General features: G+C 44.3%; 1 protein-coding gene across 1 annotated transcript in view; it reads left to right on the top strand.

Moving 5' to 3' along the window:
* EREG (epiregulin) overlaps window positions 1–18,356 on the top strand; it is a 51,831-nt gene extending 33,475 nt beyond the window's left edge. Inside the window, exons 3-5 of the mRNA XM_030192487.1 lie at window positions 3,200–3,320; window positions 11,718–11,870; window positions 17,357–18,356. Coding sequence (XP_030048347.1) covers window positions 3,200–3,320; window positions 11,718–11,870; window positions 17,357–17,423 — 341 coding nt within the window. The 3' untranslated portion in view covers window positions 17,424–18,356. The remainder of the gene's footprint in view (window positions 1–3,199; window positions 3,321–11,717; window positions 11,871–17,356) is intronic.
* Window positions 18,357–21,216: the final 2,860 nt, after the last annotated feature.

Raw genomic sequence — 21,216 nt, 5'->3', positions numbered from 1 at the left:
TTATCGTGTTAACACAATCACCCGGATCCCGACAGGAGCAGGAGAGAGACAGACCCCAGTGCTGGGCCCCCCTTGGAGGCCAGGCCTAGGGAATTTTGCCCCCCCCCCCCCCCGCCCCCTCCTCTCGGCAGCCCTGTGCCCACCTTCCTAAAGCAACTTTTGGTCCCTTGGAGAAGGAGTAGCCTAATGGTTAATGCAGTGGCCTGATAATAAGGAGAACCAGGTTCAGTTCCCATTGTAGCTCCTTGTGACTGGGCAAGTCGCTTTACCTTCCATTGCTCTTAGTACAAAATAAGTGGCTGTATATAATATGTAAACCGCTATGATTGTAACCACAGAAAGGTGATATATCAAATCCCATCCTCTTTCCCTTTCTCTGAGATTTTGATAATTCAACAAATCATAATTGTCCAAACCCACACCTTCCGATATGATCCTGATAAAAACTTTGTTTCCTATTGAGGGCAGTTTTCTAAAAGCCATTTGCCTGAATTAACAAGAATATTTGAAAATTGCTTGCCTTCTCTGCAGGTAAGTGTATGCTCTGATGACTCTTAGAGTTTGTGTCACTGTCAGGATCTACTACTACTACTATTTAACATTTCTATAGCGCTACAAGGCATACGCAGCGCTATTTTGCTTTGACCACAGCTGCTTTTTGCCGCCCCCTCCAGTAGCTGACTCCGTAGGCAACAGCCTCTTCTGATCAATGGTTAAGCCAGCCCTATTTGCCTTTTTGAATGGATGCTAGGTGTTTTTTTTTAAATGATAGTTTAACTGAGGGCCCTGTTAGCGTTTTTAACTCGCCTACAATTAGTGCACGCGCTAACCATGTAGGCATCTGAAGGGATATTGTAGGCACGTACACGGTTAATGCACATATATGGATGGTGTACGTTATAAACACTAACATGCCCATAACATGGCTTAGTAAACAGGGCCTTTAGTTTGAAATGCTGCTGCTGAGGTGTTGGGTTTCGTTGTTGTGGATGTACATTCATGTAGATGAAGGGTTTTGTAAGCTCTAGGACTAAGACCTTATAGACACAGTATTGGAAGTGACACCGTCAGAGAAGAAGACAAAAATGATAAATAGAGCATCTCCCTTATAAAGAGAGGCTAAACAGGTTAGGGATCTTCAGCTTGAAGGAAAGGCAATCAAGGGTGATATGATACAGATTTATAAAATCATGACTGGGGTGGAACAGTTAAATAGAAAATGCTATAGGAAAATTAATAACACAAAATCACAATTTAGTAGCATCAGGTCCACATCATGGAGGAACAATTTTCTACTGAAACACTAAAAAAGATTAAAAAAAAACAAACAATTAAAGTAATAGTAATTGGACAAAGTCCCCCCCCCCCCTCTCGATATTCAAAAGCATTTAACCGGCCAAGCAGCCCTTTTACTAAGCCGTGTAAGCACCTACACGCGCCAATTCTGTGTTACCACCCGGCTACCGCATGGCCCTTGTGGTAATTTCATTTTTGGTGCGCGTCCACTACGTGCGACTGAAAAATATTATTTATTTTCTGGTGCACGTCAGCTACACGTGCCAAGTGACATTTGACGCACGTAGGTCATTATTGCCCGGTTACCACGTGAGACTTTACTGCTAGATCAATGGCTGGCGGTAAGGTCTCAGACCCCAAATGGACATGTGTAAATTTTCATTTTGCCACATGTCCATTTTCAGCAAAAATAAAAAAAGGCCTTTTGTACAGGTGTGCTGAAAAATGACGCTGCGTGCGCCCAAAACATGCATTTACACTACCGCAGGCCATTTTTCAGCGCAACTTAGTAAAAGGATCCCCAAAATTGGCACCTAACTGGTTAAATGCCCCATAACGAGCTATCCACAAATTTTCAATGGGACATGGCTATGATCCGCTGGAAATTTGTAGTTAGCAGCTAATGGGTTATATTGCGATATAACCTGCTATCAACTGATTTTCAGCACAAGTTTGGTGGCCATATTTGGCCGTGTGAATACCAGACCTGTCTTTGGCTGGTTCAGACTTTACCAGCCAGCTTTGAATATTGGCTTGGCTGTTTTTTTTTTTTTTTGTTGTTGTTGTTTTTTGTTACATTGGTACCCCGCGCTTTCCCACTCATGGCAGGCTCAGTGCGGCTTACATGGGGCAATGGAGTTAAGTTTGAACCAGCCAAAATAAACTGGTTATTAATGCTGGTTACCGGTAAGAGGTTTGGAGAAGTTCCTGGAGGAAAAGTCCATAAAAATATTAGCCAAGCAGACTTGAGAAAGCCATTGCTTCTAGAAATGAGCTTTAGAGAAATGTTAGTCTAGTTTTTGGATCTGTCTGGTACTTTTCCCAGTCTGGGCAGTGGCAGAGACTAGGGTTGCCGACTGGATCAAACCTGTTGGGCAAATCTGGATCCAGTTGGCAACCTTATTAAAGTTAGGATGCTGGACTTGATGGAACTTGGTGTGACTCAGCATGGCTTATCTTATGTTCTTATTACAGCTGTACTGAATATTCATATTCAATTCGATTTGGCCCCAAATAGTGCCCCAAATACACTATTTGCATTCGACCAAATAGTGATTTGAATAGCAATTTGAATATGAATAATCCAGGGCAATGCTGTGCTAAAGCCTACTGAAATAAACCCTTGATCTCTGATTTCACACTGCTTCTTTTATTATTTGTTATGTTGGAGCTCAATGCCCACTGTTCGTATTCATATTCGGCCAAATATTTATCATTATTCGCAGTGGCGTAGGAAGGGGGAGCGGTGGGGCGGTCTGCCTCGGGTGCACGCCGCTGGAGGGGGGTGTCTGCTCCGCTGGTTCCCTGCTCTCTCTGCCCCGGAACAGGTTACTTCCTGTTCTGGGGCACAGAGAGCAGGGACCCAGCGGAGCCGACACAGCTCTCAGCGACGTGCACTCGGGGTGGAGCGGCCCTCCCACCCGTCCCCTTTCCTATGCCAGTGGTAAGAATGCGCGCCGGGGGTGTATGTGTGTGTGTGTGTGTGCGCAGTGGCGACCCACCCCGGGTGTCAGCCGCCCTCGCCACGGCACTGATTATTCGTATTTGGCTGAATAGTAAAATGTACTGTTCGGTACAGCTCTAGTTCTTAACAAGTATTGACAATGCAGTGGTGTTTATTGTAAAGCAGTACAACAAAGAAAAGGGGAAATGGAAAATTAATCATACTGCATTATTGTTGTAGCCCACTCACAGCCCAGTTCCCGTGTGGCTCCAGTTCAAGTAAAATGCCGACCAGAAATGCAAAGTTACTGTTTTCACGGAGAATGCAAGTATCTGGAGGAAGCGGATATTCACTACTGCCAGTAAGAAAATACCTTTGGCATACTGCAGTGTCTTTCTATAACTGTAAAAATATCCTAGGTGCATCGTTTTGCAGATTTTGATTGTGCCAGTATCTGCTATTTCTACAAACTTCAGGGCTACGAAAATATTCCATGTCATGACAAAAAGATTTTTTTTTTAATTGAGTAAATCAATAGGAGAAAAGCTTGTACTTGACTTAGTACGTGCACATTTTTGCGTTTGTTTTATTTTTTTATTTTTTTTTACCCCTCTGCACCTGTCCTGAGGAAATTACAGCAGAGGAAGAGCTGGATTAGAGAGCAGAGCAGTACTCTGCTCTCCCTTCTTGATCTCTGAAGGCTGCTGCCTATAAGGAGAGGGGCTGGATAGTGCAGGAAATAGAGGGCTGTTCATTACAGGCCACGGACCAGCAGAGCTGAAGCACCAGCCCTGTTTACTTGGACCTCTGACAATCCTGCCCTGTGATGCAAAAAAGTATGTAGGTTTCTCGCTCGTATTTTGTTTTAAGTAATAAACTTACTGTGTTTTGTGTTTGAAATATTGAGGATCTTGAAGGAGCTATGCAGAAGCCCAATATACATTATGATGGGCCATACAGGGTACCTTTTCAGAAATAATTCATTTTGCAGCCTTATTTTTGAGCATAAATAAGTTACTTCCTTCTGCCATTGTAGGGCAGAATACAGAACATTTCTAGAATCCAGTAATTGGTTAATATTAGGCATTCTGTTCTCTGTAATTTGAATTAACTGCTATCAGCACTTTTATATATATATTTTTCTCCCTTTTGATCATATTATGTATTTGATAACAACCTGTACACATTGTCATGCCAATAGTTTTCATGAATCTGTAACCCCCCTCCCCTCCTCACCCCACCCCCCCCCCAAAAAAAAAACAAACATTCCAGTAGGGGAGGCAAGGGAGCAGGTGAAACTAGTTCTAATGGGAAAGGAAGGGGAGAGGGAAGTTCTCTCTCGATTCCCTCCCCGGTGCTTTTTCCATGTCCCGACTGTGGCAGAGAAGCATCAGCAGGTAAGAGTGCAGCTCTCTCGTGCCTCCTACTGGCAGGAGGGAGAATGGGAAGCGGCAGATTGCACCGAGACTGAGCTTTGCAGCCAGATACAGGGTATGATGTTTCCTATGGGCATGTAGATCAGTGGTCACCCTGATTCTCTCCATCCAACACCCTGCCAAGGGCAACACTGAATCTCACTACCATCACATTTTTTTTCTAGGAAAAAAAACCACTGAACATAAGACAATATTGTACAATGAGTATTGCACAATATTAGTCTGTGTTCATTAAGGAATATTTTAAAAAAGAAACAAATACTAGGAAAAGTTCCTTTTAACAAATCAACTTGCCTTCTTCCTGTGCCATTATAGTGGCCAAACATTAGGTGCTCATGTCAGCACTTCCTGGTAGCTCCCCTTTTAACATCTCACTTCTGCCACATACTATTAAGAGAAAGAAATGGCAGAATTTGCAGCTCCATATGGCCACTGCATATGGCTTTTCTATTTTTTTTTTAACTCAGCAAACAGAGAAAAAGCCCCTGTCTGCTTTGAACTGATGCCTGTACAGATAAAAATCAGGTAAACATTCCTTCCCAGTAGAATACCTGTGGCAAAATATATGAGCTTGGTGAAAGTAACCTATAATTAAAAAAAAATTATAGTTGTTTTATAATTTTACAGTAAAGTTGTTGAGAAGCCACCACTACTGTAAAAAAAACTGGAGTGTGTATCACTCTGTCAGTGATGGTTTAACTCGCTAGTATGTGCTCTAGAACAGGGATAGCGCACAAAAAAAAAGCTCAGCACCAAAACAACAAATTTTTGAGCAGATTCATTATGTAAAAGTCAAAGACCTCAGTGGTGACTTGTTTCACAAGAGCTAGTATACTCTTGGGCTCACCTTGCCTCCTCGTTGATCCTTAATGACTTTAAATTTTACTTAAACTTCATATTAATGCTATGCTATACATCAAAATTATTTTTCAAAAACTTTTTTCAGCTTATAAATAAAATAAAAAGCTACTTAGCTTATCAAATTCAGATTACAGGACTGCTAGCTGACATGCGGCATGTTTCGCATCCAGCTGTGTCAGGGCTCGGTCCTCAGAAATGACAATAGAAAAACATCAGTTTTAAAGAATAACTATAACATAAATTGCTCAAAAATATATTTATCATACAAGTCGCTCACCTTTTAAACACACCATGTAGTTATAATTTTTTTAAATATGGGGGCTAGGCAAGACACTTTAACATACAATCAGGCTTATTTTCGAAAGAGAAGGGCGCCCATCTTTCGACACAAATCGCAAGATGGGCGTCCTTCTCACAGGGTCGTCCAAATCAGCATAATCGAAAGCCAATTTTGTGAGTCCTCAACTGCTTTCCGTCGCAGAGATGACCAAAGTTCACGGGGGCGTGTCGGAGGCGTAGTGAAGGCGGGACTGGGGCGTGCCTAACACATGGGCATCCTTGACCGATAATGGAAAAAAGAAGGGCGTCCCTGACGAACACTTGGCGACTTTACCTGGTCCTTTTTTTTTCTTACGAACAAGCCACAAAAATGTGCCCTAAATGACCAGATGACCACCGGAGGGAATCGGGGATGACCTCCCCTTACTCCCTCAGTAGTCACTAACCCCCTCCCACCCTCAAATTTTTAAAAAATATTTTTTCCAGCCTCTATGTCTGCCTCAAATATCATACTCAGCTCCATGACAGCGGTATGCAGTTTTAGTGGGTGCAGTGCACTTCAGGCAGGCGGACCCAGGCCCATCCCCCCCACCTGTTACACTTGTGGTGGTAAATGTGAACCCTTCAAAACCCACCAGAAACCCACTGTACCCACATGTAGGTGCCCCCTTCACCCCTAAGGGCTAAGATAGTGGTGTACAGTTGTGGGGAGTGAGTTTGGGGGGAGGTTTGGGGGGCTCAGTACACAAGGTAAGGGAGCTATGCACCTGGGAGCAATTTATGAAGTTCACTGCAGTGCCCCCTAGGGTGCCTGGTTGGTGTCTTGGAATGTCAGGGGGACCAGTGCACTATGAATGCTGGCTCCTCCCACGACCAAATGGCTTGGATTTGGCCATTTCTGAGATGGGCGTCCTCGATTTCCGTTATCGGCGAAAATCGGGGATGATCATCTCTAAGGTCGACCTAAATTTCGTGATTTGGGCATCCCTGACCGTATTATTGAAAAGAAAGATGGATGCCCATTTTGTTTCGATAATACGGGTTTCCCCGTCCCTTCGCCGGGACATCCTGCGAGGACGACCTCAGGAAAACTTTGGCGCCCCTTTCGATTATGCCCCTCAATGTCATGTGAATGCCATATGTAGGCCAGATTTTTAAAAAAAAATGTTTCTATTGTGGTGGTAATCGGGCATCGCTGTGCGCTGCCCAGTTACCGCAGGAACCCCTACCGCCACTTCAGTGGGTGGTGGTAAGTGCTCCCCACCGCATGGCCATGCGAGGACCCCTCAATGAATAGTGTTCAGCACCTTAAGTTAGGAGCATAGTTCTCAACATGGGCTAAGGTTAAGATCAGTGGCGTAGCCACAGGTGGGCCCACCCATTTATGGCTCAGGCCCACCCAACAATAGCACATGTTTAGTGGTAACTGGTGGGAATCCCAAGCTCTGCCAGCTGAAGATTTCCCCCTGATGGTAATGAAAACGCTACTCTCCATGACACTGGCACCTGCGCATGCTCAGTTTTCAGTGCATGCCTGCTGCCAAGGTGGAAAGAAGCGTTTTCCCACCAGCTGAGATAATTGTTTTTTTTGGGGGGGGGAGGGGGGAGAGAACACTTGGTGCCCACCCAATTCTTGCCTAGGCCCACCCAAAATCTGTTGTCTGGCTACGCCCCTGGTTAAGATGTGGTGTTTTACCACTAACTCCTACTATTTTAGTACAGGTCCCATTTTATTCAATGAAACCTAGTTACTAATAACTGAGGTTAACAGTACAATAACACGTCTTAACAGTAGCTCACAGTGATAACTTCCACTTTAGCTTTCCAGAAGAGATGTAGTCCCTGATACTTACTAAAACAAATCAAGTCGGGTGTGGAAATATACACTCGCTAGAATACAAAATTTCGATAAATTCCACAGCCTGAAAACGTCCTGGTTAGGTGTATACCATTGCTAGTCTAACCATATGCAGATCATATGATTCAAACCTGGAAGGAAAAAGGCCTCAAAGAGCTCCTAGATAATCAAGATCTACCAGAGATAACCAGATCAAACTGATCTTCTCTTCATCATCGGCCAGAAAAAAACCTTCCGATTGTGCTAATCTTCTGCCCACAGAATTAGCCCTGTCACTAAGACCCTGAAGCAGCAGCGCGAAACGCTGGCTACCGTCGGCTTGGGGCAAGGGGGTGAAGATAGCATGGCACAGCGTATGATTTCCCAGTGCCAACATTAGAAAGTACTGACATTAAAAGATAAGTGTCTGTACAATACTACCTTTCTGGTGGGAGGTGTATTTTTGCAGTCCCTCTGATAAATATGCAGACAAGTATCATTGCAGTAAGCGAGAATAAATATATATAAGTGATAAACAAAGTATATTTGAATAGTAAGAAGATTAGCACAATCGGAAGGTTTTTTCTGGCCGATGATGAAGAGAAGATCAGTTTGATCCGGTTATCTCTGGTAGATCTTGATTATTTAGGAGCTCTTTGAGGCCTTTTTCCTTCCAGGTTTGAATCATATGATCTGCAAATGGTTAGACTAGCAATGGTATACACCTAACCAGGACGTTTTCAGGCTGTGGAATTTATCGATATTTTGTGTCCCTGATATTTAAATCGTATTCACAACGTACCCCTTTAATTTGTCAAAAGATATTTTATTTATAGCTTCCCACATACATGCCTATCACAAAGATAGTTTATACCATCCAGCTTATAATCGAAAGTGCTCGCCGGCTATCTTCCAACACAAATCGGGAGATGGCTGGCGATTTCTTAAAAGCGGCGAAATCGGTATAATCGAAAGTGGCATTTTAGACAGCATCGCCGCTTTCCCGTCGCTTCACCGGCGAAAGTTCAAGGGGGCGTGTCGGTAGATTAGCGAAGGCGGGACATGGGCGGGCATGGGCGTGGCTACCAGATGGCCGGCTTTCGTCGATAATGTAAAAAAAAAAAGCGGCGTTAAGCAGTATTTCGCCGGGTTTACTTGGTCCTTTTATTTTCACGACCAAGCCTCAAAAAGGTGCCCCAACTGACCAGATGACCACTGGAGGGAATGGGGGATGACCTCCCCATACTCCCCCAGTGGTCACCAACCCCCTTCCATACTAAAAAAATAAAACTAAAAAGCTTTTTTGCCAGCCTGTATGCCAGCCTCAAATGCCGTACCCACCTCCATGACAGCAGAATGTGTTGTATCCTCTAACAGCCTTTTCCTGGTTGCGATGTGGCTCTCCGGTGAGTGTGACACCTTTTCTGTTAGGTGCCCTGCAGAGTCACATTAGCAATGCATTGTGGTGGGTGTAGGGTACTGGGCTCTACTCCCATGGTGCTTTTCCCCCCTGCTAACTGGGTCAGAGTGTGCCCTGTTATGTTTCCTGTTGTAGTCCATGCGGTAGTGGCCATTTTTGTAAGCCAGTTTTAGTTCCCTTTCCTGTGTTACCCACGTTAGAGAAGGTAGTTCTTACCTTCAATGGTGCTGAAAGAGGGCATTGTACACCATTGTGCCAGCTCTGACCTACTGCTAATCTTAGTACCAGGGGACTCTTTGCCAGTGGGGCACAACCTCTGATCTGCAGTTAACTGAGTAAACGTGCTTATTTCAAGAAAGGACTTTTTCAGAGAGATTAGTCTTCAGGTGTGAACTGGTGTGCCAAAGTTATACAGCAGCAATAAGTCCTAGAGGCTGTATGCATGTCCCTGGAGCAAGTTTAGTGGGTGCAGTACATTTGTGGGTAGTGGGTTTGGGGGGGGGGGGGGTTGGGGGGGCTTAGCTCCCAAAGTAAGGGAGCTATGCACATGGGAGCTTTTCTGAAGTCCACTGCAGTGACCCCTAGGGTGGCTGGTTGGTGTCCTGGCATGTCAGGGGGGCCAGTGCACTAAAAATGCTGGCTCCTCCCATGGCCAAATGCCTTGAATTTGGCCGGGGTTTGAGATGGCCGACATAACTTTCCATTATCGCTGAAAAACAAACCCGGCGAACTCCAAGGCATTTGGCCGGGCTAAACCGTATTATCGGAAAAAAAAGATGGCCGGCCATCTTTTTCGATAATACGGTTCCAGCCAGCTTTAGCGCCGCCGCCGTCAACCAGGGGCGTATCTGCGTGAGGCCACAGGGGCCTGGGCCCCCACAGATTTTGCCCTGGCCCCCCTCCCTGCCGTCAACCCTCCCCCGCTTCTTACTTTTGTTGGTGGGGGGCCCCAACCCCCGCCAGCCGAGGTCCAACCCGAAGTCTTCATATTTCGTATTCCTCCGACTCCTCCGTGGCCATGCTGTAAGTAACGCTGCTGATTCGTTGAATCCAGTTCGGAGTCTGACGTCGCAGCACGTTGTACGCACGTCAGACTCCGAACTGGATTCAACGAATCAGCAGCGTTACTTACAGCATGGCCATGGAGGAGTCGGAGGAAGACGAAATATGAAGACTTCAGGTCGGACCTCGGCTGGCGGGGGTTGGGGCCCCCCGCCAGCAAAGGTAAGCAGCGGGGGAGGGAGGCAAAAATGTGCCCCCTCTCTGTGGCTCTGGCCCCCCCACCGCCGGATTCCAGATACGCCCCTGCCGCCAACATAGATCGCCGGCGATCTATTTGGCTGGTGACGTTCGATTATGCCCCTCCATACTACATAATCCTAGGAACTCACTCATACAACCCTTTCACATCACCATTCAGCCCTACTACATATTACATAGAAGTATAGCTCTAAACAATAGATTAGATCACCCAATTACTCTCAGCATTTTCCTTTTATTACATTAATTGAAGGAGATGGAGAATTAAGGGTTCCCAAGTGATGAAATAAAGAGGCTCTGGACATTTTTCTGTGAAAAAGGACTTATGGACATTGGTCCCTGTTAAGGGGCATTACCAGTGAACGCTGATATAAAGAATATACTTCGGGGTGATACATAATTGTTTCCTCTTTTCTAAAAGGAAAATGCTGAGAGTAATTGGGTGATTTAATCTATTGTTTAGAGCTATACTTCTATGTATAATGTAGTAGGGCTGAATGGTGATGTGAAAGGGTTGTATGAGTGAGTTCCTAGGATTGGAACGTATGTGGGAAGCTGTAAATAAAATATCTTTTGACAAATTAAAGAGGTACGTTGTGAATACGATATACAGGATAAGTACTCCGAGGAAAGTTATTGGTTTCCCCGTGTGTGAGTGGATTATACCTGATATTTAAACACCATGGTCAGTTTTGACTTCAAACATTAACTGTAGTGTTTAAAGTTATATTTGGATATTCAGAGCTGGGTCATACACGGATTCAGCACTGACTAGCTGGGTATAAAGTGGTTGCTGGAGTTATCCACTTACTGCCAACATTCAACACCAGTTACCTGTATAACTATCTGCATACATCAGCACAGTTAGTTTGCTATTTCACTGTCATAACTTATCCGGACAATTTTCTGGGTACCCGGATAGCATCCGGCTCCACTTTGGCTCTTCCCCAGATTGTCCCATCTCTACCCGCATAGGGCCAGATTCTATATAAGGCGCCTAAAAAAATCTGTGCAGCAAACATTTCTGCCTAAGAGTATTGTATAAGCGACACCTAAATTTAGGCGCGGTATATAGAATATGCTTAGTTGATATCCCAGCGCCTAAAACTACACGCCTCTCCATTTACACCAGCAGAAAAGTGGTGTAAACTATGCACGTAAATTTTGGAATGCCCATTTCCCCACCCATAGCCATGCCCCTTTTGAACTGTGCACGTTAGAATTTTGGCGCAGTTCCATACAGAATACGCTTAGTGAGTTGTGCACGTAAATTCTAATTACCAGTTAGTGCTTTATTGCTTGTTAATTGCTGTTATCAATGCTGATTATCTTGTTAAGCCAATTAAGTTACGCGTGCTGTTATAGAATATGCCTGAATTTTGGCGCAGATCTTTAGGGGCACTATATAGAATCCAGGGAATAGTGTCAAAATGGCCAGTGTAGATTTCCAGGAGCTTTGTCCAGATATTGCAGCTGAAATCAGTTGCTAGACCCTGTAAGAGGCCTGTATCCGGACATGAGTTGCTCCTACCTTCATAAGACCTCTGACTATCAAAAAAGTATTTTGCTATCCTGATGTGTTTGTATTGTATTCTGGGTTGTCTCTTTTAGGAAGACAGTATATATATTTTAACATAACCTAACTTTTCTTTCTACCATTTCTAGGTGTGATAAGGGCTACACTGGTGCTCGCTGTGTGCATTCAGATCTTGTAATTCAGCCCATGAGCAGGGAGCATGTGGTACTCATAGTGGTCCTCGTAGTCTCATTTCTCATCCTCCTCATCATTGTGTGTCTCTCATACTTTGCATATAAAAGGTAAATGTTACTTTCCTACTGTGTTAGATCTGTCTCTGTGGTGGAGTGCAGAGGGAGAGTGCCTAGCTTAGCTGTAGAAGTCTGAAGCAGCGTTTGCAATGACTGCTCAAGATGAAGGAATACCAGACTGCCATTTTTCTTTATTCTGTTTAGCAAATAGTCTTTAAGAGACTCTTCATAGCATTTTGTCATATGTAACGTAGCATGAGTTTCACAAATGTGTATGATATGTTAGTCAAAATGGCCCAAATTCTATATATGGCGCCTTAAAAAACAAAAGCACTACGCGCCACTCGCTGAGTTGGGCACCATTTATAGAATAGTGGCTAGAGCCAGGACCCACACCTAACCTTGAGGTGCAAAGATTTACACCAACTGAAACCGGGTATAAATCCTTGCACATAAATTAGGCGTGGATCGGCCGTATTGTGTAACACACTGCGTGCAAATTCGTGGAACACCCATGCCACTCATCACCATGAGCCTTTTCAGATCCATGCACAGAAATTTGAGCGTATCTTTATATAATGGTGCCTATCAAGATGCCACGTAAATTCTAATTATTACCGATAATTGATCGTTAGTGCTGAATTATCAGCACTAATTGGTTTGTTACTCAATTAAATTGTGCCCAAATTTGCATGCACAATTTTGTGCACTATATATAGAATGTGTATTTAGGTCTCCCTTGCTTACTTTTCTGTGAATGCAGGACTCATGTTACTGGTTTTTACTTACTGCATGGCATTTCCAGATGTGTGTGGACTGATGTAGAAGAAAAGTGTTTTTAGGCTCAAGGGCACTGAGTGTCAATTATGTGGAAGGGCATAATCGAACGTCACCGGCGATCTATTTTGGTGGCGGCGCAACAGCTGGCCAGAACCATATTATCGAAAAAGATGGCCGGCCAAATGCCAGAGTTCACCGGGTTTGAGATGGCCGGTTTTGTTTTTCAGCGATAATGGAAAAAAATGTCGGCGATCTCAAACCCGGCAAAATCCAAGGCATTTGGTCGTGGGAGGAGCCAGCATTTGTAGTGCACTGGTCCCCATGACATACCAGGACACCAACCGGGCACCCTAGGCGCAACTTCTAAAAATTTTTTAAAAATATACAAATACCTTCCAGGTGCATAGCTCCCTTACCTTGGGTGCTGAGCCCCCCAAATCACCCCCAAAACCCACTCCCCACAACTCTACACCACTACCATAGTCCTTATGGGTGAGGGGGGGCACCTACATGTGGGTACAGTGAGTTTTGGGGGGGGGGATTTGGAGGGCTCAACACTTAGCACCACAAGTGTAACAGGTGGGGGGGGGGGGGGGATGAGCCTGGGTCTGCCTGCCTGAAGTGCACTGCACCCATTAAAAACTGCTCCAGGGACTTGCATACTGCTGTCAGGGAGCTGGGTATGACATTTGAGGCTGGCATACAGGCTGGTAAAAAAAGGTTTTTTATTTTTATTTTTGTAGTGTGGGAGGGAGTTGGTGACCACTGGGGGAGTACGGGGAGGTCATCCCCCATTCCCTCCGGTGGTCATCTGGTCAGTTGGGGCACCTTTTTGAGGCTTGGTCGTGAAAATAAAAGGACCAAGTAAACCCGGCGAAATACTGATTAATGCCGCTTTTTTTCCATTCGCGAAAGCCAGCCATCTGGTAGCCACGCCCATGCCCGCCCATGCCCCGCCTTCGCTACGCCGTCGACACGCCCCCTTGAACTTGCACCGGTGTGGCGATGGTGTCAAAAAAGCCACTTTCGATTATACGGATTTCGCCGCTTTTGAGAGATCGCCGGCCATCTCCCGATTTATGTCGGAAGATCGCCGGCGATCACTTTTGAAAATAAGCCTGATAATGACAATATTGTGCATAGTTGCCAGTACAGAATACTAGCATAAGTGCGTGTTTGGCACCAAAGTCAAAGCACATGCACTTATACCATGTCAATGGCTGGTGTAAATGCTCGCTCCCAAATACTGGCACTTAGGTGCATAAATAACAGTAATACATAAGTTGGCACCAAATTGCTTGGCATGTCCTGACCTGCCCGTCAGGGGCGTAGCTATGTGGGGCCACAGGGGCATGGGCCCCCGTAGTTTTGGCCCTGGCCCCTCCCACCGCCGCCAACCCCTTCAACCCCCCTGCCGCCAACCCTCCCCCGCCACCGCCGGGTACCTTTGCTGGGGGGGTCCCCAACCCCCGCCAGCCGAAGTCCTCTTCGGCGCAGCCGCGTTGCTGATCTGCAAGGGCAGGCTTCTGTTTCTGTGAGTCTGACGTGCAGGACGTCAGACTCACAGAAACAGAAGCCTGCCCTTGCAGATTAGCAACGCGGCCGCACCGGAGAAGAGGACTTCGGCTGGTGGGGGTTGTGGACCCCCGCCAATAAAAAAATTCCTGGTGGTGGGGGAGGGATAGCAGTGGTGGCGGGAAGATGGGGTCGAAAGGTTTGGCGCTGGGGGGGGGTCAAAGGTGGTGGTGGCGGCGGGGAGGTCAAAAATGGTGTGGTGGGGGGTTAAAATGGCTGGGGAGGGTCGGTGGCACCGGGGGGGGGGGGGGCTAAAATGTGCCCTCTCACCTCGGGCTCTGGACGCCTCTCCCACCAAAGTCTGGCTAGGCCCCTGCCGCCTGTGCCCCTTCCATGTCCACACCCTCTTGGAGTTGCGCACCATAGAAATTAGGTGCAAAATTTGTAGAATGGGGCATAAGTCATTTACATGCATAACTACAAATTAGGGCCAATTAATGCTTTTTTGATACCAAATGCCAATTTAACACCAATTAGATAATTCAGGGGCCCTTTTACTAACGGTGGCAAGCCCACCGTGGGCTTCCCATGCGCCAATCTGGAGTTACCCCCAGCTCCAAGCGGGCACCAGTAATAGTTCCACCTCCAGTGCGCAGCATTTCTGGCACTAGTGTAAATATTTTAAAAATATTTCTGCAAGGGAGTTACCTGGCGGTAATTGGGCAGTACCGCATGCTACCCAGTTACTTCTGGGTTAGCGCGGGAGCCCTTACCGCCACCTCATTGGGTGGGGATAAGTGCTCCCCTCCCCCCACATAGCCACACAGTAGAGTAATCTTACCGAATGACCATGTCTTTTTCTTTTTTCCCGGCCTTTTTACCCACTGTGGTAAAAAGGGCCTCAGCGCAGGGCCCTTTTTTTTTTATCACAGCTAGTAAAAGGGCCCCTTAGTTATGTGCATAAAGGACCCCGGCCCGCCCAATTTCTACTGCTCTTTTTAGAATTGGCGTAAATGTAGAAAATTTGAACAGAAGAATATCTGCAGCATATTCACAGGCAATCATTTATTCCATGAGAAAAGAGTGCACAACAGTCGCACTTGCAATACCAGGTCCTGAAGAAACAAAGGACTGTAACTGCTGAGTTAGGGAGGAGGAGGGTGGGGCGTAATTGAGGAAGAGTCTTGGGGAGCCATGGTAGCTCAGCCTTTTGTTTCCCCCTCTACTGTCAAATATCAATAAATAGGGGCGGTCTTGTTAGGGGTCTTGTTGTGCTGGTAACCCAGGCATGAAGGAAAAGAAGCCAGCCTCTCTTCCCCCTCCCTACCGGAAAAAAAAAATCAACTAGAGATCAAGGGCATATCACTGAATCTATTTGTTCACATAAAGAGTAACCACTAATAAAATGGATAAATGGCTTTTAGTTCTCTTGAAGTCATGAATCCAAATACACCACATAGTACAAGCTAATATAAGTGCCAGCCAGACACCCAGTTTTGGGCCGGCTCGAGCCTAAAGTGGGTGGGCACAAGAACCCCTCTCCTGGTCCAGCATCTCTTCCTCCTCTCCCCCCCCCCCCCCCCCCAGGCACAGGCAAGTACGAGTCTTTTAAACTCCGGTCCCCCAACCATCCAGTACTTTTTAAGTCCTTCAGTTCTTCCCTATCAGCAAGCAACAATTCATACCTGCTGTTCGTACCATCCCTGAGCCTTCCCTCTGATGCAGGTATAAGTTGCTGCTGACTATCAGCAAAGAACTTAAGGATTTAAAAGGTACCATGGGGTTGGGGGAGTGAAGAGACCCCTGATTGCCGAGGGGAGGGAGAGGTGCCAGGAGTATTCTCTGGCAGTGAGCCACATCACAGCTGTGCTGCTGCTGGGTGGACCCGAGTTCAAAGTGAGTGGGCCTATGCCCACCTGTGACTACATCATTGCCAGTATGTACTTGAGTGCCTTCAGTATCGGAGAAAACTCCTGCATAGTTTCAAGATCAGGTTCAAGATCAGGTTAAGAGTTTAACATTGCCAGTCATTTCAAAAAGTTGTCTTCCGTGCAAATAGCTTTGCTGTGAGTACTGAAAACACAGTAATATAGTAAGGAAATACCATGGGTGGTTCTGATATTGTAACACCCAGACTATAAATTCACAGAAGGAATGTCTTGTATATAACTGAAATGTTTTAGCAAGTAACAAACTGATGCTCTTCTATTCTTATACTGATTACTTTCTTTTGCAAGCATTGATTCTTGTGTGGTTTTTTTTTACATTTATTGATTGATTTATTTTAAAAATGTATGCACTGCCTACAACCTAGGTGGTTTCCAGAAAGCCATTCACACCAAGACTATAAATTCACAGAAGGAATGTCTTGTACATAACTGACATGTTTTAGCAAGTAACAAACTGATGTTCATCGTATCTTGTACTGATTACTTTCTTTGAAGCACTGATTCTTGTTTTTTTTTTATTTATTGATTTTACTTATTTTTAAAATGTGTACACTGCCTATAACCTAGGTGGTTTCCAAAAAGCCATTCATAATAAAAAATAAAAAAAAACAGAAAAATTAAGAACAGAAATCATTACAAATCAGAACAGTGGTGCTCTCTACATCAGAACGTTATAACAAATTGCTCTTAGTGAAATGCTGTAGCAAATAACTGTCTTCAATAGCTTTTTAAATTGCACCACATTATTGCATAAACGGATGTGTCCAGGAAGTGAACACCTGCAATGGGAAAAGTTGTAGATCTAGTATTGGCATAGTGAACTCTTGCCACTAAGTCTAATGGTAATCACATTGTGTGTTCTGATCTCAAGGTTGCCTGGTTCTCCTCAGCCCACTATATATATATATATATATATATATATATATATATATACACACACACACACACACACACACACAAGTTAAAAAGGCTGTTCTATCCCTAACTTGTCTACTGGGGGATTGTGCTTGACATCCTAGTATATAGAATTAACATTTTTGATGTAGGCATGGATTAAAATTGCAGACTCATTTCACACAACTACTGAACAGAGGACAGTAGATTTTGGGGTCTGATTTTAATAAGAAACTGGATAGTAATGGGCTGCTTCACTTGGGATATTCACATTCTGCTACCTAATCCCAGCACTGGTTCTATGAAGCTTTGGCGTGGAACTGAGCATATATAGGGCTTTTGTGTGATAAATGCTTTCGTCTTTTACTGACGTCCTTCTTTTATATGGAATGTTTCCAGGTACAACGCCAAAAGATGCAAGCAGCCCAGAAAGGAATACAAGGAAGTTAGCACCGTGAATGTGTAACCCGGGACACTGCCTTTCACTGGAAGATCTACAGCATAAACACGGACAATTTCACTCTAACTAAAATTTTTAGTATTTATATGAGAGGCAAGGCAGTTTCTTCATGAGGAAAAAATAACACAGAAGTCAAAACATTTTTTGGAAAGTTCTTGTTTCTCATTTTTGTTTTTAATCTGCATTAAGTGGACAATTTAATGTTTCACACATGCGGATAAAACTGCATGTAAATAATTTTTATAGTAAAATTTAATGTTTTATGAAATATATATTTGTACCTATTTATATGATGAGCAATATGTGTACATAGGGCTCATTTGATATATATTTTATTTTTCAAAATAAGCTAATTAAGCGTCATTCATGCATTGTGTAGGATACGACTGCAGAGGGCTAATTTTGATATGGCATTAAGACTCGTTCAATAGCAAGATTAAGACGGCAGAAAAGTGTGAAAAAGTTCATGGCTCAGGGCAGCGATGCATTTAGTTTTTAAATAGTTGTGGTCAGACATGGTCAAATCACCTGTGGTTAAGTGTTCTGTAGTATTTTCCAGGTGTTCCTAGTGCAGACTCTAGAAGGAAACTATTGGCACAAAAGGGAAAACCCCAGTAGGATCAGTTTCTCCCCTTAGTATCTTTTTCCACATCACTGCTTCTCAGAAAAGCCACTCTTGAGGGTCTCCTTCTAAAAGGGAAACAGACAGATGTATGAGTGATGCAACTAGCTTCAGTCAGTGTATACTAATGCTGATTGCATCAAAAGTCTGTACCAGCTAATTCAACTGAACTACCAACTGCCATTCAAATGACAGACTTGTTTACCAAGAAGCACTGTGTGAAGGAAAACATGAGAAAAAGTGTGCTGAATGTGCTAGTGGAACTATATTCCAATGTTTAAGTGGAATAATAAAGCATTGAATGAGTTGAATTAAGCTTGCCGAACTACATCGGATCATTCTATTGATGTACGTATTTATTTCATCAGGCAGTATACATGTAGGGGATGTATGCGGAGCATGGCTCATGAAATTCTTTCCAACTCTTCTGTGCGTGTGTGTTGTATGTGGTTTCTGTGTGTGAACTTGGAGAGAGGGAAGGGGATGGCTCGAGTAGCACAATACCCAAGCCTTCTGTTGGTTTGAAAGGACTAAAACTTGATCCCAGTTTGATTAATTTATGAAACATCTAATGGATGTCGCTGACAACAAATTTTGAAAGGATACATTTTACAGTTTAAGTATTGGATGCCACTGGCCCAAAGCTATGGACAGATTAACACTATATTGGGCCTTAGGCAAACATACATTTATGGACCCCTGCCATAGATCTTTATTTACTATCGGGTCAATATTCAAAGTGATGTAACTGGCCAGGAACAGCTCCTGGATGTTTAAATTGCTTGTTCGGGGCTGACTGGCCATTGATTAAATCAGTTCTATCTTTATGCGGTGCCCCATAGCTGGTTAAGTACTGCATATCACACTTATGGTTTATCTGGCTCCAGAAACCTGAAAATTCAATGCTGAAGCCCACCTGGCATAGAATTTTTGGGTATAACCATCACCACCACCAAGGATCTGTTTTCAAGGCTTTCCTCTAATAATTCACCTCTCTTGAAGTTAACATAGGGCAAATTGTAGGACCTAGTTCTGGGTTTGGCAGTGACGGCAGGCAATGAATGATTGTGGGGTCCATAGCCTAATGATTAGAGTAGTGGGCTAAGAACCAGGCAACCTGAGCAAGTCACTGACATCCTTTCCTTTGGTACAAATCAGAGAAATGCATGGATGGACCACCCCCAAAGAGGTTGTGTCAAAGATTTATAATCTGGAAAGATGTTTGTCAAAAAGACTTTACAATTTGGCCAGGTAATTAGTTACCTGGGTAAATTCCTCAAACTGAAGTGCATCCTTCCACTTAGCACGCACACAAGAAGAATATTAGTTACAAAGTGGCCCTTGCTGGAGAAGTCCACTAAATAGCTATGGGGTCCTGACAAACTTTTGTGGATTGGCCTCTCCCCCATTCCCCCCCCCCCACTGTGGTTTTCTTATACCCCTGCTAGCCAAGCCACTACCTGGGAAAAAGAGGCAGCATAAAGGCATAGAGCTTGTGTCTAGGCTGTGCCGCTGCTAGATCTGCCAATTCTGCCCCTCATAAATAGGAAGTCTCTATCAGTGGTTGTGCACTTTTATGCTGCTTTTACCGCAATGGGAAGCTCTGAGGCTGGTGGTGGTGGTGGTGGGGGGGGGTAGGTGGTATGGAAACTGCTGGATCAGGGATAGGGGAAAGGAGGAAGCTGTTGGACAGAGGTGAGGTGTGCTCAGGATCATTCTCGCTCAGTCCTTGTTTGTTGGGAGTATTTTTGGGGTTTTTTTTAATTTTTTTAAAGAAAAAGAGGTGCTGGTACTCATACAGGGCCAACTTTAAGGATGGTGTTGACTATCCATGGCTCTACCCCATAGCAGTCACACACCCCCTGTCACCAGGAGCAGAGCATATAAAAGGGCTATAGACTATAAATAATGTAAATATTGCAAACGCTGGATATACTCAGGAAAAACTGTTACAGTTAAATTAGGTGTAGTCTGCAAAATCACCCCGACCTGGTACACTGGACCATCAAGGTATTAGGTTTAAACACAGGACTAGATTCTGTATATCATGCCTAAAAAATTGCTGCCAAATGAAATACACCTAGGCCTATTCTATAAAGTACACCTAAATGTAGGCATACTTTATAGAATAAGACTAAATTTCTGCGCAGTTTATAGAATAGGCCGAGCGTCCATCCATGAGACTAAATTTTGTTGCAGGCAATTACGTCAAGTAAAACTTGGTGTAAATGCTGACATCTAAATTACACATGGACTGGATCTATTCTATAATAGTGGAGTGGAGGAGTGGCCTAGTGGTTAGGGTGGTGGACTTTGGTCCTGGGGAACTGAGTTCAATTCCTACCTCAGGCACAGGCAGCTCCTTGTGACTCTGGGCAAGTCACTTAATCCTCCATTGCCCCATGTAAGTCGCATTGAGCCTGCCATGAGTGGGAAAGCGCAGGGTACAAATGTAACAAAAAAAAAATAACCATGTGCATAGATTTTAGAAACTCCCACAACACATCCATTCCACGCCCATGGCCATGCTCCCTTTCAGCTATGCAAGTTAGAATTTACACACATCACATTAAAGAATACACTTAGACTGTTCTGCGTATAAATTCTAATTAGTCAATTAGTGTCAAATGCTTGTTAAGTGGCAATTATCGGCGCTGATTGGCTTGTTAATTAAGTTGCACATGGAAATCCAGGATACGACTGGATTTGCTTGCGCAATTTTAGTTATGCTATATAGAATCCGGGGGATACTCTGCATCCATAGAAGCCTTCCTGACACAATGGTGGGTACAGAGCAGAACCAGGACATTTCCCCATACAATTCATGGTGCAAAATGAATGTCTGATTTTGGTGTCATCTCAATAACAGCAACATAAACCCTTCCCAGCACCAAGTAACTTGTGAAGTAATACAAAACCCTACAAAAGTCACTCAAGACTTAAAGAACAAATCTACCATTTGATAACCATGCTTCTGTGGCTGCTCGAATGTACCTCAATTTACACTATCCAAGTTGCAGGAATGTTAAATATAAATTACTTTATGCATCAACCTTCTCATACATCAATCCGAAATCTTGGAATGCTCTTCCAAGGCAGCTGAAAGAGACTGTTGACCACCAGCTCTTCAAGACATCCTTAAAGACGTTTTTATTCAAGAATGCTTATCCCACTGCC

This window comes from Microcaecilia unicolor, chromosome 2 (genome assembly GCF_901765095.1).
Source record: "Microcaecilia unicolor chromosome 2, aMicUni1.1, whole genome shotgun sequence".
Taxonomy (NCBI): Eukaryota; Metazoa; Chordata; class Amphibia; order Gymnophiona; family Siphonopidae; genus Microcaecilia; species Microcaecilia unicolor.
Note: the sequence above shows the minus strand (reverse complement) of the source record. Positions and strands in the feature narration are given on the sequence as shown.